Source organism: Rhinichthys klamathensis, unplaced genomic scaffold, assembly GCF_029890125.1.
Source record: "Rhinichthys klamathensis goyatoka isolate OS25496 unplaced genomic scaffold, OSU_Roscu_1.1 h1tg000341l_1, whole genome shotgun sequence".
In the NCBI taxonomy this organism is placed as follows: Eukaryota; Metazoa; Chordata; class Actinopteri; order Cypriniformes; family Leuciscidae; genus Rhinichthys; species Rhinichthys klamathensis.
The window spans coordinates 1,231,138-1,253,891 of NW_026606855.1; the positions used below are offsets into that span (position 1 = coordinate 1,231,138).

Genomic DNA, 22,754 nt, shown 5'->3' on the forward strand with positions numbered 1-22,754 from the left:
TCGTCAAAACCACTGTAGCGAGTGAGGAGTTGGAATTGCGAGTATTGAAAACGATCAGGATAGAGTATCCGTTCATCCCCTCTATCTCCGCTGGGCTCTGCCCACTTTTCCAGCATTTTTCAAATATTGCCAGTGGGTGGAGTCAGGCTCTGACCAGGGGTTTAGTTACCCTTTAAGAAGCTTATGGAGGAGTGATCCAGCTCTCAGATTTAATAAAAAATATCTTAATTTGTGTTCCGAAGATGAACGAAAGTCTTACGGGGTTGGAACAACATGAGGGCGAGTAATTACTGACAGAATTTAAATTTTTTCGGTGAACTATCCCTTTAATGGATTTAACAGGTTCATTGAGAAGAATCAGCTCGTTCACGAATCGGACACTGCGATTGCGTCCCGGAGCACCTGACGATTTCTTCAGTTTAAAATGACAAGTAACGATGTGTTTTTATGAAACGTAGTAGAGTAAAAAAGTATGATATTACGCGGTGCAATGTATTGAAGTAAAAGTAAAAGTCTCTCAAAATAAAAATACTCCAGTAAAGTACAATTACTTAAAAAATTTACTTAAGTAAAGTAACTAAGTCAAAATACTTCGTTGCTGTCCACCACTGAATATGACAAATATTAATATAACAAAGAGATTTGTATGTGAACGTACAATTTTTAGTAATAAACGTCCAGCCCTAAATCTGCGTCAGACTTGTAAAACCCACTTAGTTTCCTACTAAAGGCTGAGTAAGACAGACGTAGGAGTGAACTGGGAATAAGCGCTGAGACATTAGATGAATGGGTCAGGCCTGATATCCTGTGAGGAATTGTGCAATCAGTAAAGCTCTTTTATAATGTTGCCCAAAAGGAGGCAGCAGTTATGTTGTTAGTGAGCTTTTTGATGGGTTTCCAATTAAAACAAGAACTGATTCACTACAGTGCTTGAATGTTTAGTGGTGCATGCAATGCAAAGGCATCACTTTTAATTGTTCAACTTCAGCGTGTGTATCGTCCTGCCCCCGTTTGAATGATTCCTCAAATCGTGTGTCTTGAGGAGAGGTGTGCTGTTATGCTGCTAGTGATCAGATGCACCATTTTCACTTGCTGGATTATAAAACAGGTGAAAAAAATCCCACAGACATGCATTAAAGAGGTGAGGACGATTTTTTTCACCTAAAACAAGAAGAAAAAAAACGTGCAACCTCCCAAAATCTTAGCTGACTCACTCATGTTGTTGGGTATTTAATGTGTTTAATGTACATAAATTGCATTTAATGTTATTATTTTTGCAGAACGCTACCCGAGTCCCCTCCAGACTCCAGCTCAGAGCCGTATTCACCCCAGCAAGCCAACGGTAAGTTCAATCCACCTCAATGATTTAATGTTAATCGAATTTCAGTGAGTGGAAATTATCAAGATTGCAAGTTATTAAAGGTTCAAAAAACATTAACAGAAAGTCGTTTAGTTATTCTTTTAGTTTTAAATATATAAATGTCGATAAATGTGGACATTTATCGACATTTATTTAACACAGCTAACTGCTGGAATTTGTTCATTTTTTTGTGCTTATTAATAAAGGAGTGTACTATTGGCATGATGTCGAGGTGATGAAATATATATGAATTAAGGAAATATAAAAAAATGATTGTCTGCTTTTTATTTTTCCTTCCCAGATTCGCACATGCTCAGGACAATGACGCCCGAAAACATGTGTCACATGACCAGTCCTCCACCTCTCCCCACACACCCCCTCTATCCCAGCATGCACCGGGACATGTACCTTAAGCCAGAGCCCATGATCACGCAGTATCCGATTGGTCCAACCAGCGGCGGGGGCGGAGACATTCAACAGAGTCAGATGCTTCATCAACTCCTGCAACATCCACAAGGACCAGAGTAAGAAGAGAGAATCTGAGGAACATTTTATCACTCAGAGATTGATTTTTTAGAGATCTGGGGACTTTACTTATTAAACAAAATTATTTCAGTGTTTCCGCTACATTCATTCTGCCGTGGCGGGCCGCCACACCTAAAATCATCCCGGCTGCAGCTTCTCGGTCCGATATTATATGTGTTATTTTTAAGCCCCACTAAAGGCATACAAAACATCGTAAAGCACCATAAAGTTTTCGCACTATATTCCAAGACTTCTAAAGTCATTCAATAGCATAATGTGAGGTAAAAATGTATATTTAAGTCGTTAAGTTAAAGTTAATGGAAACTCATCTCTCCTCAGTCATTCTCCATTCAGCATTCAAACAGCGCGTCGCGTTCGGTTTACGACAGTAACACGACGACACTCTCTTCAAGATCAATGTTCCCATTATTATACTTTATTTGTAGATAAAGGTCTATAGTTTGCATAAAATTACTTTATCTTGCTGGAGTTTATAGCGCTTTCTAAATCATATTCCCTTCTGCCGGGTGTCTGTTACTACAGCACTAGAGTAGAGAGCGATATGAATTGTTCTTCATGCATGTAAGTTAACTGAAAAGGCTCAATAAACTGTTGCATAGATAGAATACATTAAGCATAGATAGATATAATCTCTTCTCTTCGCTTTGTGCTTTAAACTTTTCAATGCGAAGCGCTGCGCGCTGTGACTTCGCGTTGCTTCAAGTGCATCACTCTGCGCACGCGATGCGCATAATCGCTTTGCCACTCTTATTGGCGGCTTTCATGTTATAATGCTTAGGGGAGGTTTAAACACCTGGGATAAGGGGGCGTGACCAATGGGAATATCACTCATCGGCCACGCCCCCTCCCCCTGGCGAAATGGGCCTGCCACCACGGCTGGAAAAAATCCTAGAGGAAGCACTGTATTTACTTGAAGGACCCTCTGAGATTTTAAGAAATGCTAAACTTTTTAATACATTTTAAATACATACATAAATATGTTATTTTACAACAATTTGGCGTTATTCCAAGTTATTAAAATGAATAAAAACAAAAAATAATTATTTAATTTCACATTCAGCAGTACTGTTGCAGTCTAAAAAATAATTTGTATCTTGATTTTATGTCTTTTTTTTAGCATTTTAATTTAGTTAGATTATTTCAATATATTAATAACAATTTATTCATTAAAATGCTTTTATGTCATTAGTGAGCCCCAGCCAGCTGGTTTTAGTATTTTATTTTATTTTATTTTATTTTATTTTATTTTATTTTATTTTATTTTATTTTATTTATTTTTCAGCAGTCACAGTCATATTCAGTGTGTTTTTTAAGCATTTTAATTTAGATTAATTTAGAGTTGGATTATTTAAATATAATAAGTAATCCTGCGGTCCCCTTGACATTTTGGTGCGGTCCCCCACATTTTGCCCCTTAGTGAGCCCCGGACCCCTGGTTGAGAACCACTTCGGTAGAGATGCACCAGCAGAGTCAAAGGTCAAAATTATCCACATCAACAAATGCATGCTTTGTGTTTCTCCAGTGGGATTCCTGTACATCCGGCAAAGAAGAGAAAACATTCAGACTCTCCCAACGGCACTCTCAACTCCCAGATACTCACGGGCATCATCAAGCAAGAGCCAGGTACACACACACACACACAGGTACACAAGCACGGTTGCATTTTCAGCACTATATGATGTTTGAGCATTCATGCTTTCACAGGTTTGATGCAGGATGCAGAAAACTCATACCTGGATCCAAACTATCAGTGCATAAAGTGGCAGGCGCACCAGCAGAACAAATGGACTATGTTGTACGACTCCAATGGGAAAGAACTGTGGGTGCTGCTCTAATCCTACACACCTCTGCACTTAGATTTATGACGGAGGAATGAGAAATACACTGAGGGCAAAAGTGTGTGTTTGGGATTTAATGGGGTATAGGGAGGTATCAGGCTGTACTAAAAGAGATAGAAAAAGAGAGAGAAATGGATGGTAGCGGCCAGGGAATTCCTATGAGGTGAGCAGTGTGTAGGAGGTAGAGCAAGAGCAGAGATCTGGCTTACAAGAGAGAGGAATGAGGACGAACTGAGAGAAAGATCATGAACAAATGGCATGACTTAAGGTCAACGATAACAAACTAAAAAATTAGCTCCGAATTTGGGTTATTCTTAGTAAGTTTTATGATAAACACACATTAAGTTTTTAAGTTTTACACCCTCTCCATGCTGTTTTCTTTCTCTTTCTCTCTTTCTGCCTCTCCAGTCCGATGCCTACCTATAGGGTGGACGCAGATAAGGGTTTCAACTTCTCCTTGGCTGACGATGCATTTGTGTGTCAGAAGAAGAACCACTTCCAGGTGACCGTGTACATAGGAATGCCGGGAGATCCCAAATACGTGAAGACCAGTGAGGGGCTGCAGCCCATCGAATGCTTTTACATGAAACTCAATGGGGTCAAGGTGAGTCAAACAACCAGAAAACCAGTCATAACTACTGCTACTTATGTTTAGAAACTCTTGCATAATGTAGCATGTGTTTATCTACGTATCTTCCAGTTGGAAGCAATGAATCAGTCCATCAATGTGGAACAGTCACAGTCTGACCGGAGCAAAAGACCCTTTAAACCAGTGTTGTAAGTCTTTTTACACCAGTTGTGGGAGTTTCTGTGAAATATCACATGTTAAGCGTCTGGATTTGAGGCATGTAACATAAATGTTAGCCATTTGTTTTACAGAGTGACATTGCCGCCAGAGCAGGTTACAAAGGTAACGGTGGGTCGTCTCCACTTCAGCGAGACCACAGCCAATAACATGAGGAAGAAAGGCAAGCCGAACCCCGACCAGAGGTATGAAATATGGCCATGACACCAGTGCTCGAAGTGGGGCGGTACTCACCGGTATTTTTATTTTTTTCGGCTTGCGTTAATCAATGAGTGCATTCACACCGCGAGGAGGAGCGTCGCGTGAGCAGCGAAGCGGGGGTTCGGCGCCGAGTCTATTGTTGTGCTACTCACGACATTTAAAGTGAAAGCAAAGCACACTTTTGATGGAGAAAATAAATATGATTTCACACAAAAAGTGCCCAAAATGCACATAATTTGCATGTCTATGTTTAAACATGAACTGGAGTAGGCTACGTCAGAAAAGAAAAATGAAGACTCATAAAAATATTTATACAAGATTTAGCCATTTAAACTTGTCTTAATTATTCAGTTTGGGTAAAACTATATGTTTTATTAATAAATAAAACGAGCAAACTAGTCAGAATATAAGCTTTCTTTTAGTTTATGTAATAGCCTACACAGACATGCCCAAATCAAACCCGAGTTTACTTTTTTTTTTATGTTTGCTGTCTTGTAAACATATGACTGAAAAGACAATATCAGAGCTGTTTTCTTGGTTGTTTTTGTTGTTTACCATTTACATGTAATTGTTGTATATCTCCCATCTTAACAAACTTCAAGAATCAAGTTTATTAATGAGCAACTTCTAAAAAGAGAATGTTTCTTTGTAAATAAATGCGCGCACACACGCACGCACACACACACGACTTGTCTAAATACATTTATGTTGTTAATAAATAACAATAAGTTGTTGTTGTACCAGCAATATTTCCAAGTTTTGTTTTTCACTGTAGAAATTTCAAATGTCATGATTTGCCAATGCAAGAGAGTACCGGCACCTTTTTCCCCCCACTTCAAGCACTGCATGACACCTGTATCTGATTACCACAGACAAAAGTACTTAAAGGGTTAGTTCACCCAAAAATTCAAATTCAAAATCATTTTTATTTTTTCGGTGAACTAACCCTTTAACTCTTTCCCTGCCAGCGTTTTTGAAAAAAGTTGCCCACCGTTGCATTTTTGATCATTTTCACAAAAGTTTCATGGCCCCCAGAATATTTTGTTGTATGTGAACATTCAATATATCAAAAGAAAGAACAGACCCTCTGCTTTTAAACAACAACAAAAAGTTTGGTAACACTTTCTATGAAGTCCATGCTTATAATTAATTGTAGCCCCTTTTATACTTACTTATATGTAAAGTATTAAAAAGATACCTTTTTCAACCGTTTGTATTAAGGATTTCTGTATTTTCCCCCATTATTTTATTACAGGAATTATTGTTCATATTTACATTTAAAAAAAAAAAAAAAAAAAAAAAAATGTATAGAGCACATCTTCATTATTTCTTAACATTTGCTTTGGGAAAATTGCATCCATCACTTTAATTAAAGCCATCAATGATGCATTTATAGAGGTTAGTAACGGTATCACTCAAAATTAGTATTTATAAGAACACAGCACGGCTATTAATAACAATACATTCACTTATTTGACAGAAATGAATCTGAATTACTAAAAAGTCATTGTAACTAATTAATACTTATAAATCAGTGTATAATGGATTATGAGCATGCACATTGAAAAAGCAAATGCATGAATTATAAGTAATTATAAAAAAGTATATAAATGTAACTATAACTGTTCTTATAACGCAGTATAGGTCTTAATGAGTCTTTATAAATATATTTATAGAATAGTAATAAGTATAAATAGAGCTATAATTCATTATAAGCATGGGCTTCATAGAAAGTGTAACCAAATGTTTTATTCTAGCTAAAATTACGTCAATGGCAGGGAAAGAGTTAATACATAAAAAAACATACAGTTTTATTACTGTAAAATTGTCAGCGAGTCACTAATACTGTGTCCATAGATATTACGTAAGGTCAAAATAGCACGGAAAGGGTCTTCTAAAGCTCTTTTGATTCCTCATTAAAGACATTTGTGTTTGTGTTTGTGTTTGTGTTTGTGTTTGTGTAGGTACTTCATGCTGGTAGTTGCTCTTCAGGCTCAGAGTCACAGTCAGAGCTTCACGGTGGCGGCTCACGTCTCCGAGAGGATCATCGTCAGGGTAACCGCTGTCAGTCTGGTCGTGTCTGTCTGACCGACCTCCTCCAATCACAGCCTGTTTCTGTGTGTCAATTATCCGCCTCTGACCAATCACTATTACTGTTACAGTCTGCGGTGCTCAAATGATTCGTTTTTATGCTCCTGACTTTGTTTGCATCTATTTTTGATTTCTTGCCTCTTTATTTCAATGTTTTTTTGTGTATTTGTTTTTTTAATGGCATTTTTTACTTTTTATTCTTATTGAAAATTCTGATGCAGTAATAAATCTTTATTAGGAATGCACTGATACCACTTTTTCCAGAAAGAGTACGAAACCAAGTACTTTGTAGTACTTGCCAATACTGATTACCAATACATGTTTTCAGTTCATTTGCCATTTTTGCAAATATTAGGTAGAGAAACCAAAAGAAAATTAACCATATTAATTGGCTCAATTTGTTTAATAAATAGGTGTCATTTTCACACTTAATTACACTGCAAAGATTACACTTTCTTTTGTTTTTCAGTACAAATGTCTAAACATTCTTAAATCACGATTGAGAAGCAAAATGACATCAGATAACACGGCTTGTTTTCTAAAAAAAAACATGATCAAAATTAACTGACTACACAAAACAAGAAAAAATATCTACCAATGAGATCAGAAAACTAAACTTCTTTATCCTTTAAATTAAGTTTATTTTCTGACCCCATTGGTAGATATTTTTTCTTGTATTAAAGCATAAAGTCATTTAATTTTGATACATTTTTCATAAAACAAGACTTAATATCTTGCTTCTTGAGTAAAAGTATTTTGATAGATAGATAGATAGATAGATAGATAGATAGATAGATGATAGATAGATAGATAGATAGATAGATAGATAGATAGATAGATAGATAGATAGATAGATGATAGATAGATAGATAGATAGATAGATAGATAGATAGATAGATGATAGATAGATAGATAGATAGATAGATAGATAGATAGATAGATAGATAGATAGTTAGATAGACAGAAAGATAGATAGATAGATAGATAGTTAGATAGACAGAAAGATAGATAGATAGAAAGATAGATAGATAGATAGATAGATAGATAGATAGATAGATAGATAGATAGATAGTTAGATAGACAGAAAGATAGATAGATAGATAGATAGATAGATAGATAGATAGATAGATAGATAGATAGATAGATAGTTAGATAGACAGAAAGATAGATAGATAGATAGATAGTTAGATAGACAGAAAGATAGATAGATAGATGATAGATAGATAGATAGATAGATAGATAGATAGATGATAGATAGATAGATAGATAGATAGATAGATAGATAGATAGATAGATAGATAGATAGATAGATAGATAGATAGATAGATAGATAGATAGAGTCTTTATTGTCCCATAGGGATAATCATTTTCACACATCCTTTGTACCTTTTTACATATGAGGAACACATAGAACATGTAACACATATCCAAATACATATACAAACACAGCTCATAAAGAGACCCACATAAACACATCAAATGTGAAAACTACAAGGCAACAATTTAAGAATGTTTAGATATTTGTAATGGAAAATAAGACAAAAACATTGAAGAAGAAAATCATTTTTTGCGGTGTATGCCTGTTAAAAAAATATCTATTCTACAAGCTTCTGTTACTTTCCGTTCATTCTGTTGCTCTGTTGTATTTTATCTTTCATTTAATATCACAGCGCACATCCTGAGCTGCTCCAGTGTAGCGGTACAGTGATCACATGACGTTTTCCTGTCCTAATGTAGTGAAGCACTCATACATAAATCATGCAACAGTTAATCTTTATACGGACGTATATGATTTAGTTTTAATCCAAATGACGCATGTGTGTTGAGTGTGCAAACAGCAATCAGAAGTGCGTATCTGAACATTTTAACGAAAACAACTACAATATCGGGACCGATACCAATATCGGTATCAGTGCATCCCTAATCTTGATTATATGCTAAATGTGTATTCAAAGTTTTATGTGTACATTTATTTAAAAATCAGCTGAATTTGCAGTAACACAAGACCTTCCCTTCCCAGCCAATTACATAAATTAATGCTCTATTACTTAGTTCTTTCTCTCTCTCTCTCTCTCTCTCTCTCTCTCTCTCTCTCTCTCTCTCTCTCTCTCTCTCTCTCTCTCTCTCTCTCTCTCTCTCTCTCTCTCTCTCTCTCTCTCTCTCTCTCTCTCTCTCTCTTTCTTTCTCTCAGGCATCTAATCCAGGTCAGTTTGAGAGTGACAGTGAAGTGTTGTGGCAGAGAGGGCAGATGCAAGACTGTGTGTATCATCACGGTCGAGTGGGCATCAACACGGACCGGCCGGACGAGGCCCTGGTTGTCCATGGCAATGTGAAGGTCATGGGGTCCCTTGTGCATCCTTCCGACATTAGAACCAAGGAGAATGTGAAGGAGGTGTGTGCATGCATATCTCACACACAAGGCGCAAACTTGCTTTTGTGCCACACTTACCAACAGTGGGGGAATAGAAAACATTTTTAATTGGCCCTGAAACTATTTTCATCATGGTTTTCATTTGATAATGGAATAATTTAGCTATTTTTGCTCATATATATGCACAAATATCGCTCTCACTTTCTTTCTCTCTCTCTTTCTCCAGGTGGACACCACTGATAACCTGAGGCGGATTTCTCAAATGAGGCTGGTGCATTATCAGTATAAGCCTGAGTTTGCAGCCACAGTGGGCATCGATACCACTGCTGAGACCGGTACTGTCCCCAGATCAGCTCCAGTCCCCAGCTGGGGGAAATATTTAGCATTAAAAAATTATGCTTATTTGTAGGACTATCAAAATCATTAAGTCTTATCATTGTGTCCGGACAGTAATGAGAATTTTCATGGCATAATGTTACTTAAACATCAGTTATTTTAGTATTATTTTTCTTTTTATAGAATTTATTTATATTTTGTAGTAGCTTTTATTTTTATGTTTTTAATTTTAGTTTAAGTTTTAGTAATTTAATTATGTGCTATTGTCCTTTTGTTTTATTAGTTTTCTATGAACATTTATATTTAGCTTTACTTCACTTTTATTTCAGTTTTAGTAATAGTACTTAAACTTATTTATTTCAGTTAGTTGCCCAGGCAACCTTTCTAATTTTTGTTTGTAATTTTTAAAGTTAAGTTTAATATTTCTATCTTATTTTATTTCAGCTTTATTTAGTTTAGTTTTCATTTTAGTAAACTGCTAAATATATATTTTTTATATTCTCTTTTTGATTATGGGGTGAAATGTGACCCAGACATTACTTTGTGAGATTTATTCATAAAGGATTATTTCGTTATAATCACTATTTAGTAATTTTGGACTGTAAAACTAGTGCTTAACAGAAACTTTTTGTGTGTGTGTGTGTGTGTGTGTGTGTGTGTGTGTGTGTGTGGGGCAATATTCGAAATCCTTGTCCTTGTGGGGACATTTTTTGGTCCCCATGAGGAAAACAGCTTATAAATCACACTAAGTGATGTTTTTTGAAAAAGTTTTGTGTGATGGGTAGGTTTAGGGGTAGGGTTAGTGTTAGGGGAGAGAATATACAGTTTGTAACGTGTGTGTGTGTGTGTGTGTGTTATCAGGGGTGATCGCTCAGGAGGTCCAGCAGATTCTACCGGAGGCTGTGAAAGAGGGAGGAGACGTGGTGTGTGCTAACGGAGAGACCATCCCTAATCTACTGGTGGTCAATAAAGTACGAGCGCTCACACACATTCCTACAAATGCCCACACAGTCTCTCTGCCTCCCTCTCATGTGTGTGTGTTTGATGCTACAGGACCGGATCTTCATGGAGAACGTGGGAGCGGTGAAGGAGCTCTGCAAACTCACTGATAATCTGGAGACTCGCATTGATGAGCTCGAACGCTGGAGCCGAAAACTCGCCAAACTGCGCCGGCTAGACAGCATGAAGAGCTCCGTCAGTGGAGGCACAGTCAGGTGTGTGTGTGTGTGTGTGTTTATGAAGCTGTGCACTCACAGGTGAGTCTGTTTGAGTTAATTCAAAGTAAAGAAGTCTGAAGAAATTTGCTCCTTTTTTCTAGCCAATCAGGAAGCTATTTTAGCAGAACAGGAAGTGGTCCACTCAAGAAAAAAACAGCTAAGCCAGGAAGCAAGGTATGATTTAAGTCAGACTACCTCTTTTAAAAATATACATACATTGTGTTCCAACTTATAATGAAAGTGACAAATCAGTAGGATTTTAGTACAATAAACATACAGATTTTAGTTTTTCAAATTTCAAAGTATTTCTTTGTTTTATTTCCCATATCTTTTTAATAACTGGTATCAATCTCAGACAGGTTTGTTAAATAATTGCCAGGTCTACTTAGGTCAATGGAAAACCTACTTAAATATATTGTTCCACATTATTAAGCAAGTCACAGTTCTCATGTAATATGGGGAGGAAGAAAGATCTTTCTGAAGATGAAAAGCATGAAATGGTGCAATGTCTTGCAAAAGGCATGAAAACTACTAATGTTTTACGAAAAATGAACGATGATTATCGAACTATCATAAGATTTGTGAGTGCTTTAAAGCACAGAAGAACCCAGGCTTATTAGGGAAGTTTCTGTCAAACAATTAATTGTATTAAAAGGGCAGCTATTAAAAAAGCCACTGTTGAGCAGCAAACAGGGAGGTTATTTAAAGCTGCTGGTTTCTCTAGAGTCTCAAGAACCTCTCCATGCAGGCTGGCAGTTGTGCATAAAGTTGCATTTCAGCCACTCCTAACCAAAGCTCAAGAAGAGAAATGTTTACAGTGGGTTTAGAAATACATGAAGACTCATTTTTCGATAGTTGTATTCACTGACGAATGCTGCGCTGCAATGGATGGTCTAGATGGATGGATTTGTGAATGGTTGGTGATGGCCACCCTGTCCCAACAAGACTGCAATAAAATTCTGATATAAAATGATTTTCATGCAGGAGAACACACTATCCCATGATGCAAAAAACACCACGGCAATAAAACTTTCTGAAAATGTATTTCTACACTCACTGTAAACGTTTCTCACGACATGAGATGAGAAATATATGAGATATGAGATTAGATGAGATGAGGAATAAATGAGATGAGATGACATGAGAGATATATGAGATGAGGTGAGATGAGAGATATATGAGATGAGGTGAGATGAGAGATATATGAGATGAGAGATATATGAGATGAGGTGAGATGAGAGATATATGAGATGAGGTGAGATGAGAGATATATGAGATGAGAGATATATGAGATGAGAGATGTGTGAGATGAGATGAGATGAGAGATATATGAGATGAGGTGAGATGAGAGATATATGAGATGAGGTGAGATGAGAGATATATGAGATGAGAGATATATGAGATGAGAGATATATGAGATGAGAGATGTGTGAGATGAGATGAGATGAGAGATATATGAGATATATGAGATGAGAGATATATGAGATGAGGTGAGATGAGAGATATATGAGATGAGGTGAGATGAGAGATATATGAGATGAGATGAGATGAGATGAGAGATATATGAGATGAGGTGAGATGAGAGATATATGAGATGAGAGATGTGTGAGATGAGAGATGTGTGAGATGAGAGATAAATGAGATGAGAGATGTGTGAGATGAGAGATGTGTGAGATGAGAGATGTGTGAGATGAGAGATAAATGAGATGAGAGATAAATGAGATAAGAGATATATGAGATGAGAGATGTGTGAGATGAGAGATGTGTGAGATGAGAGATAAATGAGATGAGAGATATATGAGATGAGAGATGTGTGAGATGAGAGATGTGTGAGATGAGAGATAAATGAGATGAGAGATGTGTGAGATGAGAGATATATGAGATGAGATGAGAGATATATGAGATGAGATGAGGTGAGATGAGAGATATATGAGATGAGAGATGTGTGAGATGAGAGATGTGTGAGATGAGAGATAAATGAGATGAGAGATATATGAGATGAGAGATATATGAGATGAGGTGAGATGAGAGATATATGAGATGAGGTGAGATGAGAGATATATGAGATGAGAGATGTGTGAGATGAGAGATGTGTGAGATGAGAGATAAATGAGATGAGAGATATATGAGATGAGAGATGTGTGAGATGAGAGATGTGTGAGATGAGAGATATGAGGTGAGAGATATGAGATGAGAGATGTGTGAGATGAGAGATGTGTGAGATGAGAGATATGAGGTGAGAGATATGAGATGAGAGATATGAGGTGAGAGATATGAGATGAGATATGAGATGAGAGATATATGATATGAGATGAGAGATATGAGATGACAGATATATGAGATGAGAGATGTGTGAGATGAGATGAGAGATATGAGATGACAGATGTGTGAGATATATGAGATGAGAGATATGAGATGACAGATGTGTGAGATGTGAGATGAGAGATATATGAGATGAGATGAGAGATATGAGATGACAGATGTGTGAGATGAGATGAGAGATATGAGATGACAGATGTGTGAGATGACAGATGTGTGAGATGTGAGATGAGAGATATATGAGATGAGATGAGAGATATGAGATGACAGATGTGTGAGATGAGATGAGAGATATGAGATGACAGATGTGTGAGATGACAGATGTGTGAGATGACAGATGTGTGAGATGTGAGATGAGAGATATATGAGATGAGATGAGAGATATGAGATGACAGATGTGTGAGATGTGAGATGAGAGATATATGAGATGAGATGAGAGATATGAGATGAGAGATATATGAGATGAGAGAGATGAGAGATATGAGATGACAGATGTGTGAGATGAGATGAGAGATATGAGATGACAGATGTGTGAGATGTGATGATAGATATATGAGATGAGATGAGAGATATGAGATGAGAGATGTGTGAGATGAGATGAGAGATATATGAGATGAGATGAGAGATATGAGATGAGAGATATATGAGATGAGAGATATATGAGATGAGAGAGATGAGATGAGAGATATGAGATGAGAGATATATGAGATGAGAGATATATGAGATGAGAGAGATGAGATGAGAGATATATGAGATGAGATGAGAGATATGAGATGTGAGATGAGAGATATGAGATGTGAGATGAGAGATATATGAGATGAGAGATATCAGATGACAGATGTGTGAGATGAGATGATAGATCAATCAATCAATCAATCAAATTTTATTTATAAAGCACTTTACAACGACCGAAGTAGACCAAAGTGCTGTACACAAGAATAAACAAATATACAAAAAAACACAACTCATGCAGCATAAAATACAAAGTAAAAAAAAAAAAAAAAAAAAACTGCAAAACCATAAAAGCAAAATGTCAACTCCTGGTGTTAAAGGCCAAAGAAAATATACGTTTTTAAAAGAGATTTAAAATGAGTTATTGAAGTGGCCTGTTTTACCGGCTGAGGCAGGTCATTCCACAATTTTGGAGCTGCCACTGCAAAAGCACGGTCCCCTCTGAGTTTACGTTTTGTTTTAGGCACATGTAGGCAGGGGCGGCTCTGTAAATCTGGGGGCCCTAAGCAGGATAATTTTGGGGCCCTGCCTTGCAGTAAATAATGGAGTATTGCCACCGCAAACCGGCAACTGTATACAATCTAACCCCAATCTAACAAATCTTCAATAAAGTTGTTGCAAATACTACAGGTGTTGCTGGAGTCTCGATCTTTGAACTTCTTTTCCCTTTTCCACACTTTAAAAAGATGGAGAAGTTGGACCAGTAATTTCTTTGCTTCCTTCTAAAGTGATTTAAACATATTCTTCTTTTTTTCTGCACCCGATGGATAGACTCGTTTCATTTTTGCGGTCAAATTTCCAAATCCAGGGAAGACAACGATCTGACATGGTTGGTTGACTTAACGCAGTGGTTCTCAAACTTTTTCGGTCATTCCCCACTTTGGACAAGGGGAAATTTTCAAGCCCCACTGCCCCCATCCATCGCCCCAACACAATGCTAATGAAATACGCAACAAGCTTAAAATGTTCCAATTTATTGAAGTAACAAGTATCTAAATACAAACTAACTATCTCCATCAAATAACATAACAGAAAGTTCAAAAATAAAGAAAATAAAAGTGCAGCTGTGTCATAACTTGCATGGAATTCAAAAATTGAGAAAATAGAAGTGCAGCTGTGTCAAAATGTGTGTCAAGTTCAAAAATAGAAAATAAATAAAAGTGCCACTTTGCAATCTGTTAAAAAAAGAAAAGAAGAGAAATCCATTTGGCAAGACAGGTCTATTTAAAAAAAAAAAATAGACATAACATAGGCTACTGTGTTTAAAATGGGATTAAAATGATGGGCAGTGTATGAGATATAAACTAATGATTAATTATTTTAATATTCCTTTATGGAGAGCGCATTTCTGAATATTCCTCGGCTCGCTCATTCCGGCGCTCAGGGGCGCGCGCTCAACCCTGCTGTTTCAAAAATATGTGGAATAAGGGCTGCCTCCAACTAAAGTTTTTTTCTAGTCGACTAGTAGTTGTTTATTTAAGCCATTAGTGGACAAATCGCCCATTTATGTTGATTTAATAACTTAAATAGGCTATACACGAGTGTTATAAAGCCGCACTCAAGCGCACGAACCGGCAAAAGTAGGCTAATGATTATGAATGTGTAAAAAATTCTAAGGAGACATTTAAGTGTTTTCTGCGTCGTTGCAAAGATGAAGTTGACGATGCGGACTCGCCATGAACGAATAAAGATATAAAGGCATAAATAGGAAAATTTTCTCCTGTTGGCGCGCCCCACCTGTCACGTCTCTATTCCCCAAACTTTGAGCGGCCGCGGCGACTCCGGCGACTACTATCTGTAGTTAGGGGGCCCCCTAGTGGCGGCGGGGCCCTAAGCGGCCGCTTAGTTCGCTTATAGGGAGAGCCGGCTCTGCATGTAGGAGAGATGAGATGAGAGATATATGAGATGAGAGATTTGAGTTGAGATATGAGATAGATGACTGAGATGAGATTAGAGATATATGAGATGAATGAGTTGTGATGAGAGACAAGATATATATAAGATGAGATAAGATGAGATTCAATGGAATGGAATAAAATGGAATGCGATGGGATAAGATAAGGTAATGTGAGATGGATTGGGATAGAATGATTGTCGAGATGTGTGTTGCAGAGGTCCGTCCCGGAGCAGAGCTGCCTGAGTCACAGATTCATGCAGGGCACCATCCTGGCGCTGGTCATCATAATGGCCTTCAGGTCAGAGAGCAAATCATTCAACCCAAAACATTAGAATCAATAATCTGAGTCTCTGTTTCATGCTCATTATCATCTCTCTCTGTGTCTCGTTCTTTAGTGTCATATCCATGTCCATCCTCTATGTGCTCAATCTTCAACACCATGGAAGCATAAATGATGTTGAGGGGTATGTACATGTTCACACACAAGCATCCATTCACATGTACACATACACACCAGCACATCATGCTCAGATGACTTTCTGTTTGCTCTCGTTTGATCTCCTCTTGCTTATTTCTCTCAGTGTGGCTTGTAGCTCTGCGTCCCACTGCCTTCTTTTCGTCTCTTGGACGCCCTTCCTCACTACAACCGTCACATTCTGTCCATCCTTCTGTCTGTGGTATGCTGTCCACTTCCCTTCTCTCTGTTCCTCTATCACTTCATCTTCTCATCCAACTCTGAAAGATTTCCATGTTTTGAAATGTAATTTATCACTGAAATTTGCTGCTCAAGAAACATTTCTTATTATTATTAATGTTAAAAACAGTTGTGCTGCTTCATATTTTAGTGGAAACTACAACACATTTTCCCCCCCAATGTTTTATATTCTGTTAAAAAGCATTTGTTTCAAATAGAAAGACATTTAAATAGAAATGTCTTTACTGTCTTTTGATCATTTTAATGCATCATTGCTGAATAAAAACATACATTTCTTTTTTTTTAAAACACCAGGTAGTGTATACTTTTCATGTCAAATTATCAACTTTGTCTTAGAAGTTCTTTAAGAGTATAGAGCTATTAAAAATGTGGACAGCAGCTCAGATCATTTGATCTTTGGAGAATTGATGAGACATGTTTGAGTTCATATTGAGAAGTCTGGCTGGTATCTTGGAAAATCTGAACAAGTTTGAGACATTTATTCTCAGGTTAATATCTTTCTGAAAGAAACAATAGAGATATTAAAGAGACCTTTCGATGGTATAATATCTCTCTGTTTCAGCAGGTCTCGTTCTGCTCTGGGTTCGGCTCGCCAGGCTTCTTTCTCCCCTGCCAGAGTGACCACATCCACTCTCTCCCCAGGTCCCAGAAAACACACTCACACAAATAATGCACATGTTGTATTTTTTCCAGTATGCATATTCTGATTAATAGTTTTATAGAAGGTCATTATCTGCTTACAGACTCCACATCCCCATCATTGTCCAATCACCCGCCCTGCTGCCCTCCAACACCTGCCACAACCAACCAATCAGCCACTATCAGTCTGTCGCCAGGCAACAACCAATCCACTCCAGGTATGACAACTACATCACAACATAAATGACAAATTTCGACAGAATGAAAGTTTTTGAATATGTTGCCATCAGAGCAGTTACAAATAACTTTCCTTAAAGCCTTTATATGTAATGCATTATAAACGTTTATACCTTGTAATGCACCTTAAAATGCATTGAATGATCTCATGTAAGAGTTATAATACATTATAATACTCAGGGCCGGTTCTAGACATTTGGAGGCCCTAGGCAATATTCATGTTGGAGGCCCCCCACCCCCAATAAAAAACTCTTGAAACAAATATGATTCCTAACCTTTTAATTTATACAACATTTAATTTGAAATGTTTTTACTTACACAGTACATAAGTTTGGACACATTACTATTTTTAATGTTTTTGAAAGAAGTCTCTTTTGCTCATCAAGCCTGGATTTATTTGATCAAAAATACAGAAAAATAATATATAGTGAAATATTATTAACATTTAAAATAATGGTTTTCCTATTTTACTATACTTTAAAATATATTTCTGTGATGCAAAGCTGAATTTAGTGTCATGTGTTCCTTCAGAAAACTTTATAATATTCAGATTTATTATCAAATGTTAGAAATGGTGCTTAATATTTATTTTATAACCTGTGATACTTTTTTTCAGGATTTTTTTTTATTATTAAAAAGTTGTTTTTTTTTGTTTTAAAAAAGTCTTCACCATCACTTTTTATATATTTAACACATGCTGAATATTCCTGTTTTTTTTTATTTTTGATCAAATAAATGCAGGCTTGTAAAGCATAATAAAAAACTTCTTTCAAAAACATTAAAAATAGTAATTGGTCCAGACTTTTTACCAGTAGGCTACTGTATGTACATAATAATCAAACTTCATCTAAGGTAATCTCTTTTTTGTTTAATGAAGATGTAATTGTTATTGTTATTTTACTGTTTTATTCAATTTATTCACAGTTCCAGAATACCACTTCAGTGATATATGCTTTTATCATTTTTTTTCATAGCTGCGGTATGGGCAGGATTTTCCCCTCCCATTTAATCAATATTGACTGCAGATTTTATATAAATAAAATTAATATAAATAATATGATATTATGCATTGCATTGCTAGCTTAAATATGCTATACACAAATCAAGTGGAAGAGAAAGACACGATCGCTAGAAAAAAAAATTCTAAACTGATATTATTGGCGCGAGTAGGCTGATGTCAGACAGGGTATAATCTAATCATCAGCAGAATTTAGAAGATAGACCCATGAGATCCTTTATTTGAAACATTTAAAATGTTGTAGTGTGTTGGCTTTTTAACTTTGAATACAAATGTCTTGTCTTTTACTTTTGTAGCGTTTTTAGTCAGCTCCCGACGCGATGTTATTCATTGTACGCCAGGGAACTACACTGCGACCAAAATGGTCGCATATGCGACCTTTTGAAATGCCATTGCGACCCTAATTTTTAATGGGTCGCAAATGTATCACCGTTTGATTATTTTTGTACCTACCTAATGTTTTAGGCAATATGCTATGATTTACTATGAGCATTTATTAAAACAGAAATGTGTATTTTAAGAATACGTTTTATAACGCGCTCTGAGCATTCAACACATCAAGTTGGCTTCGCGGATTCGCGCTTGTTTAACTGAGAGAACGAGCAGAGAGAGTGAAAGCCCCAGTCGCGCGCGCGCTCTCTCTCCCTCCCTCGCTCATAATAATGAATTGAGTTGACTGAATATCTTTGAGAATACACGATGGTAAAAGGTCGGAAGACCGAAGTTTTTTTTTTCTGAACTACCACTGGTTGTGAATTGTGCTAAAATAACGTTGCCTCATCTTCTCTGAAAAGCTTTCCACACATTCAGATGGCATAAACCACTCTTTCAATAAACAAAACAAAAAATCTATCTGGTGATGAAATGTTTTCTGTGTTGAGACAAATCTTGTGCGATGTCCTAAACTGCCTGGATAATCACACAACGTGTGCCGTGGTCCGTTAATGACACGTCCGATTCGCGAACTGACTCCTTTGAACCGATTCACTTTAATGAATGGTTAAAATAACAACTGATCTGTCCAACACTGAACTCAAGAGTCATTCTAGAATGATTCATTCTTTCCAAGTAGAGCTATTCAAGTCATCTGGTGAAATTGTTTTTATATCGCAATATATATCGCAGAAAAATCAAATATCGCAATGTCATTTTTTTACCAATATCGTGCAGCCCTACTGTAAATTCTGTGGGCCTTCAATTGCAGGACTGTCCAAATTTGTAACTGCGTCAAAACAATTCAAACACGAATCATTGAAGCTTCACAATGACATATTATATTTATTTTACTTTTCCTTAAGAGTTCAGAAGTCTGCCCATCTGTGCCAACCATAGCATGGTGAAATCCAAAAGAAATTAATTTAGCACTTTATTGTGTAGGCTACTGTATTTTCTATTGCAGTAAATCTATCCCAACCATTTTTAAAGAAAACAAGAAGGCATGTGTTTTAAAAGATGGAGAGTAAAATAAAAAGCACATCTGTATGCAATACAGTTTCACTATTGGTCATTATTATCCAGAGCGGCTTACTATATAAATAATTTGTGCGACCAAATCATGTTTTGCGCTAGTAACTGAAAAAGTTAGTAGCGCAAGTGCCACCAGTGGAAAATGTTAGTGTAGTTCCCTGTTGTACGCACAAATTCAAAGCGTCGCGTCTGGGCACGTTAATGACGCTCGGGTTAATGACGCTCGCGCTCTTTTAAACTCGTAATAAAGCGGTGAATGATTTTTCCAGAAATGACGCTGATCTACAGTACAAGTTTATATTTAGAATACATTGCGATCACTCCAAAATAGATGACGACAACGCACACACCTGCATTACGAGCTGTGCTTCTTTGCGTGCCTATTTAGGCTTTTGCTTCGCAGCACCTGATGGGCTGGCGTTAATGTGACGTAATGTAACAGTCTATGGTTAAGATAAACATCGTCACTATTTTTAGTTAATTAATAAATATTGAAATAAATTGTAGATAGGACATTTGTCTGGTCCCCATCCCGCCAATCGGGCCCTAGGCACGTGTCTAGTTTGCCTTTGCATTAATCCGGCTCTGATAATACTTACCTATTCATTGTTACACTTTTGGAAAGTATAATTCATTAAAACACATGACAAACAAACAATTTCTGATGTAACAAGGAATCTGCAAATTTTTAATGCATTTTAACTTTAGATACAATTACTTGGAAAAAACAATGGATTATAATATACACTATGAATACCTTAATAATGCATTATACGTAAAGGCTTCAAGTAAAGTGTTACCAATGACTCTTTAAACATTAACATGCATTTAAAGTTGATCTACTTTCTTAATAAATGTCTTTGTCTACTTTTTTTTTCCTGGTCAAAAAGACTTTCCTGTTTAACAAAAATGCATCACATTATGAAGGAAAACTTTTTCGGGTTGAATCATTGAATCGGTTTAATGAATTAATCAGTGAATTGACACATCAATGATAATGAAAGCTCCTCTATCCTCCTCTTTTTGTTGGATTAAATAGAAAAAGAAAATACAGTATCGTTTCTCTCACTGTATCTCTCTCTCTCTCTCTCTCTCTCTCTCTCTCTCAGACTCCAGCACTGCCGTTCCCACCCAGGCCACTATTAATAAGAAGGCAAAGTCTCGGCCACTGGATAAAGACAGCCGGAACAAGAACCGTCTGAGTCACACGTCGGCTCCTCTGTTTCTCAGCAAAGCCAAGCGGCCGCCTCAACCTCCAGAGCTGAGCGGAGCAACCAAACGCTTGCCTGGGGGACAACAGCCCCCGCCCCGGAGACAGCGCAGTGTCAACACACACGGTACACACACAGATATATATATTAGGGCTGTCAGTTAAACGCGTTATTAACGGCGTTAACGCAAACCCATTTTAACGGCGTTAATTTTTTTATCGCGCGATTAACGGTCTTTTTGGCCTAGCAAACTTTGTAGTTTTTTTCACATGCTTTTGCAACAGGACGCGGCATGGCTTGCGCCGCACGAGGACATTTTGTTGCTTCGTTGACCAAAGCGCAAGCGGATCTAGCTAGACCGGAAACAAAACAACAGGCACACACTCGTTTGAGCTTGCAAGCCGGCCAAATAGTTGGTTAACGTTACATTTTGAGTGGATGACGAGCGTGAGACGCCGAAGTGGATGCCAATAAGATTCTGAATGGAAAGTTTACTTTTAAAAATTTGCCAAATGGTTCCATTGACGAGACCAAAGTGATCTGTGTGTTATGTCACTGTGAACTGAGCTATCATCATCGCAGCACGTCCAGTCTGAAACACCACTTAATGATGGCCAAACACACACACACACACACACACAGCTGATGCGAATTCTCCGCACCCTCGTCAATATCAGTATTTCTTTCACCCTTTTATTGATGGACAGTGACATTTATGTGAGAGATTATTTGCTCCAAGTGAGAATGTTAGTGTGAAATTGAACACAGTATATGCTAATGTTGTTTTCAATAAAAAACATTTGCACAAAGCAAGCCGATCCACTTTTCCATGTTGATAAGAGCATTAAAATTAGAAAAAATAATGGGACAAAAAGAAATCAAGAGACATTTAGAATAGATAAAAATGAGCGTTCAATCGCGAGTTAACTATGACATTAATGCGATTAATCGCGTTTGACAGCACTAATATATATATATATAGTTTATATTTATACATATATAATAATAGGGGGCCTATTATTATACCTTTTTCAATGTCTTGATTTTGGTTTTTGGCTCTACTAGAATAGGTTTTCATGCTTGAATGTTTGAAAAATACATTATTTTACCATATTTGATATTGTTGCATCACCTCTCTTCCCAGTCTGTCAGTAACGCTCAGGTGTGTGTTTCCCGTACAACAATGTAACTCGCTGCTTAACTACTATAGTATGATGCATAATTGAAGAAATTATCTAGCTAGTCACGAATCTCTGCTGTCGCAAATTTGTCGTTCAACCACGTTAATGATGTCACGCAAGTGGTTGAGTAATAACTTTTATGCTAGATTTTTTGTTATAAATTAGGGACATGGCATCTGAGAAACCCTGATTAGTTCCCGTCACTATGAAGCCCAATGAGCTCTGATTGGTTGGCTGGAGCAGTGTGTTGGTCAAGCGCTTCGAGTGTGTTTGGGAAATGCCCCGCCCCTTTCCACAACCGCCAGTTTCAACTTTATTCTGCGTATGAATTATTTAAATGAGGAATATTGTGACATGTTCGTTCCCTGAAGAAAACTCAAGACTACAATGGAGGCGTTTCAGGGAGTTCAGAAACACTGACTCTGATATAGAGAATAACTCCCACGTTTTATATGTATATATATATGTCTTATACACAGGTGGAAATCCACTTGCCTGTCTGAGCAAACTACACATCCTCGAGATGGATCAGGAGATCAAAACGCTTGATTGTTCCTCACCTGAGAGCTGCAG

General features: G+C 37.0%; 1 protein-coding gene across 12 annotated transcripts in view; it reads left to right on the forward strand.

Annotated features, from left to right (window-relative positions):
• The window catches only part of myrf (myelin regulatory factor), a 40,713-nt gene that overhangs the window by 16,282 nt on the left and 1,677 nt on the right, over positions 1 to 22,754 (forward strand). For 3 of the 12 annotated variants that reach the window (XM_056272614.1, XM_056272613.1, XM_056272622.1), the window contains 20 exons: positions 1,281 to 1,342; positions 1,662 to 1,884; positions 3,429 to 3,529; positions 3,611 to 3,725; positions 4,153 to 4,348; positions 4,445 to 4,521; positions 4,609 to 4,734; positions 6,715 to 6,814; positions 9,033 to 9,233; positions 9,439 to 9,547; positions 10,410 to 10,519; positions 10,602 to 10,762; positions 10,867 to 10,939; positions 15,929 to 16,011; positions 16,109 to 16,177; positions 16,295 to 16,390; positions 16,991 to 17,070; positions 17,172 to 17,285; positions 20,899 to 21,126; positions 22,661 to 22,754. In XM_056272614.1, coding sequence (XP_056128589.1) covers positions 1,281 to 1,342; positions 1,662 to 1,884; positions 3,429 to 3,529; positions 3,611 to 3,725; positions 4,153 to 4,348; positions 4,445 to 4,521; positions 4,609 to 4,734; positions 6,715 to 6,814; positions 9,033 to 9,233; positions 9,439 to 9,547; positions 10,410 to 10,519; positions 10,602 to 10,762; positions 10,867 to 10,939; positions 15,929 to 16,011; positions 16,109 to 16,177; positions 16,295 to 16,390; positions 16,991 to 17,070; positions 17,172 to 17,285; positions 20,899 to 21,126; positions 22,661 to 22,754 — 2,418 coding nt within the window. The remainder of the gene's footprint in view (positions 1 to 1,280; positions 1,343 to 1,661; positions 1,885 to 3,428; positions 3,530 to 3,610; positions 3,726 to 4,152; positions 4,349 to 4,444; positions 4,522 to 4,608; positions 4,735 to 6,714; positions 6,815 to 9,032; positions 9,234 to 9,438; positions 9,548 to 10,409; positions 10,520 to 10,601; positions 10,763 to 10,866; positions 10,940 to 15,928; positions 16,012 to 16,108; positions 16,178 to 16,294; positions 16,391 to 16,990; positions 17,071 to 17,171; positions 17,286 to 20,898; positions 21,127 to 22,660) is intronic. The other 9 variants (XM_056272615.1, XM_056272617.1, XM_056272616.1 and 6 more) reach the window with 9 other exon arrangements.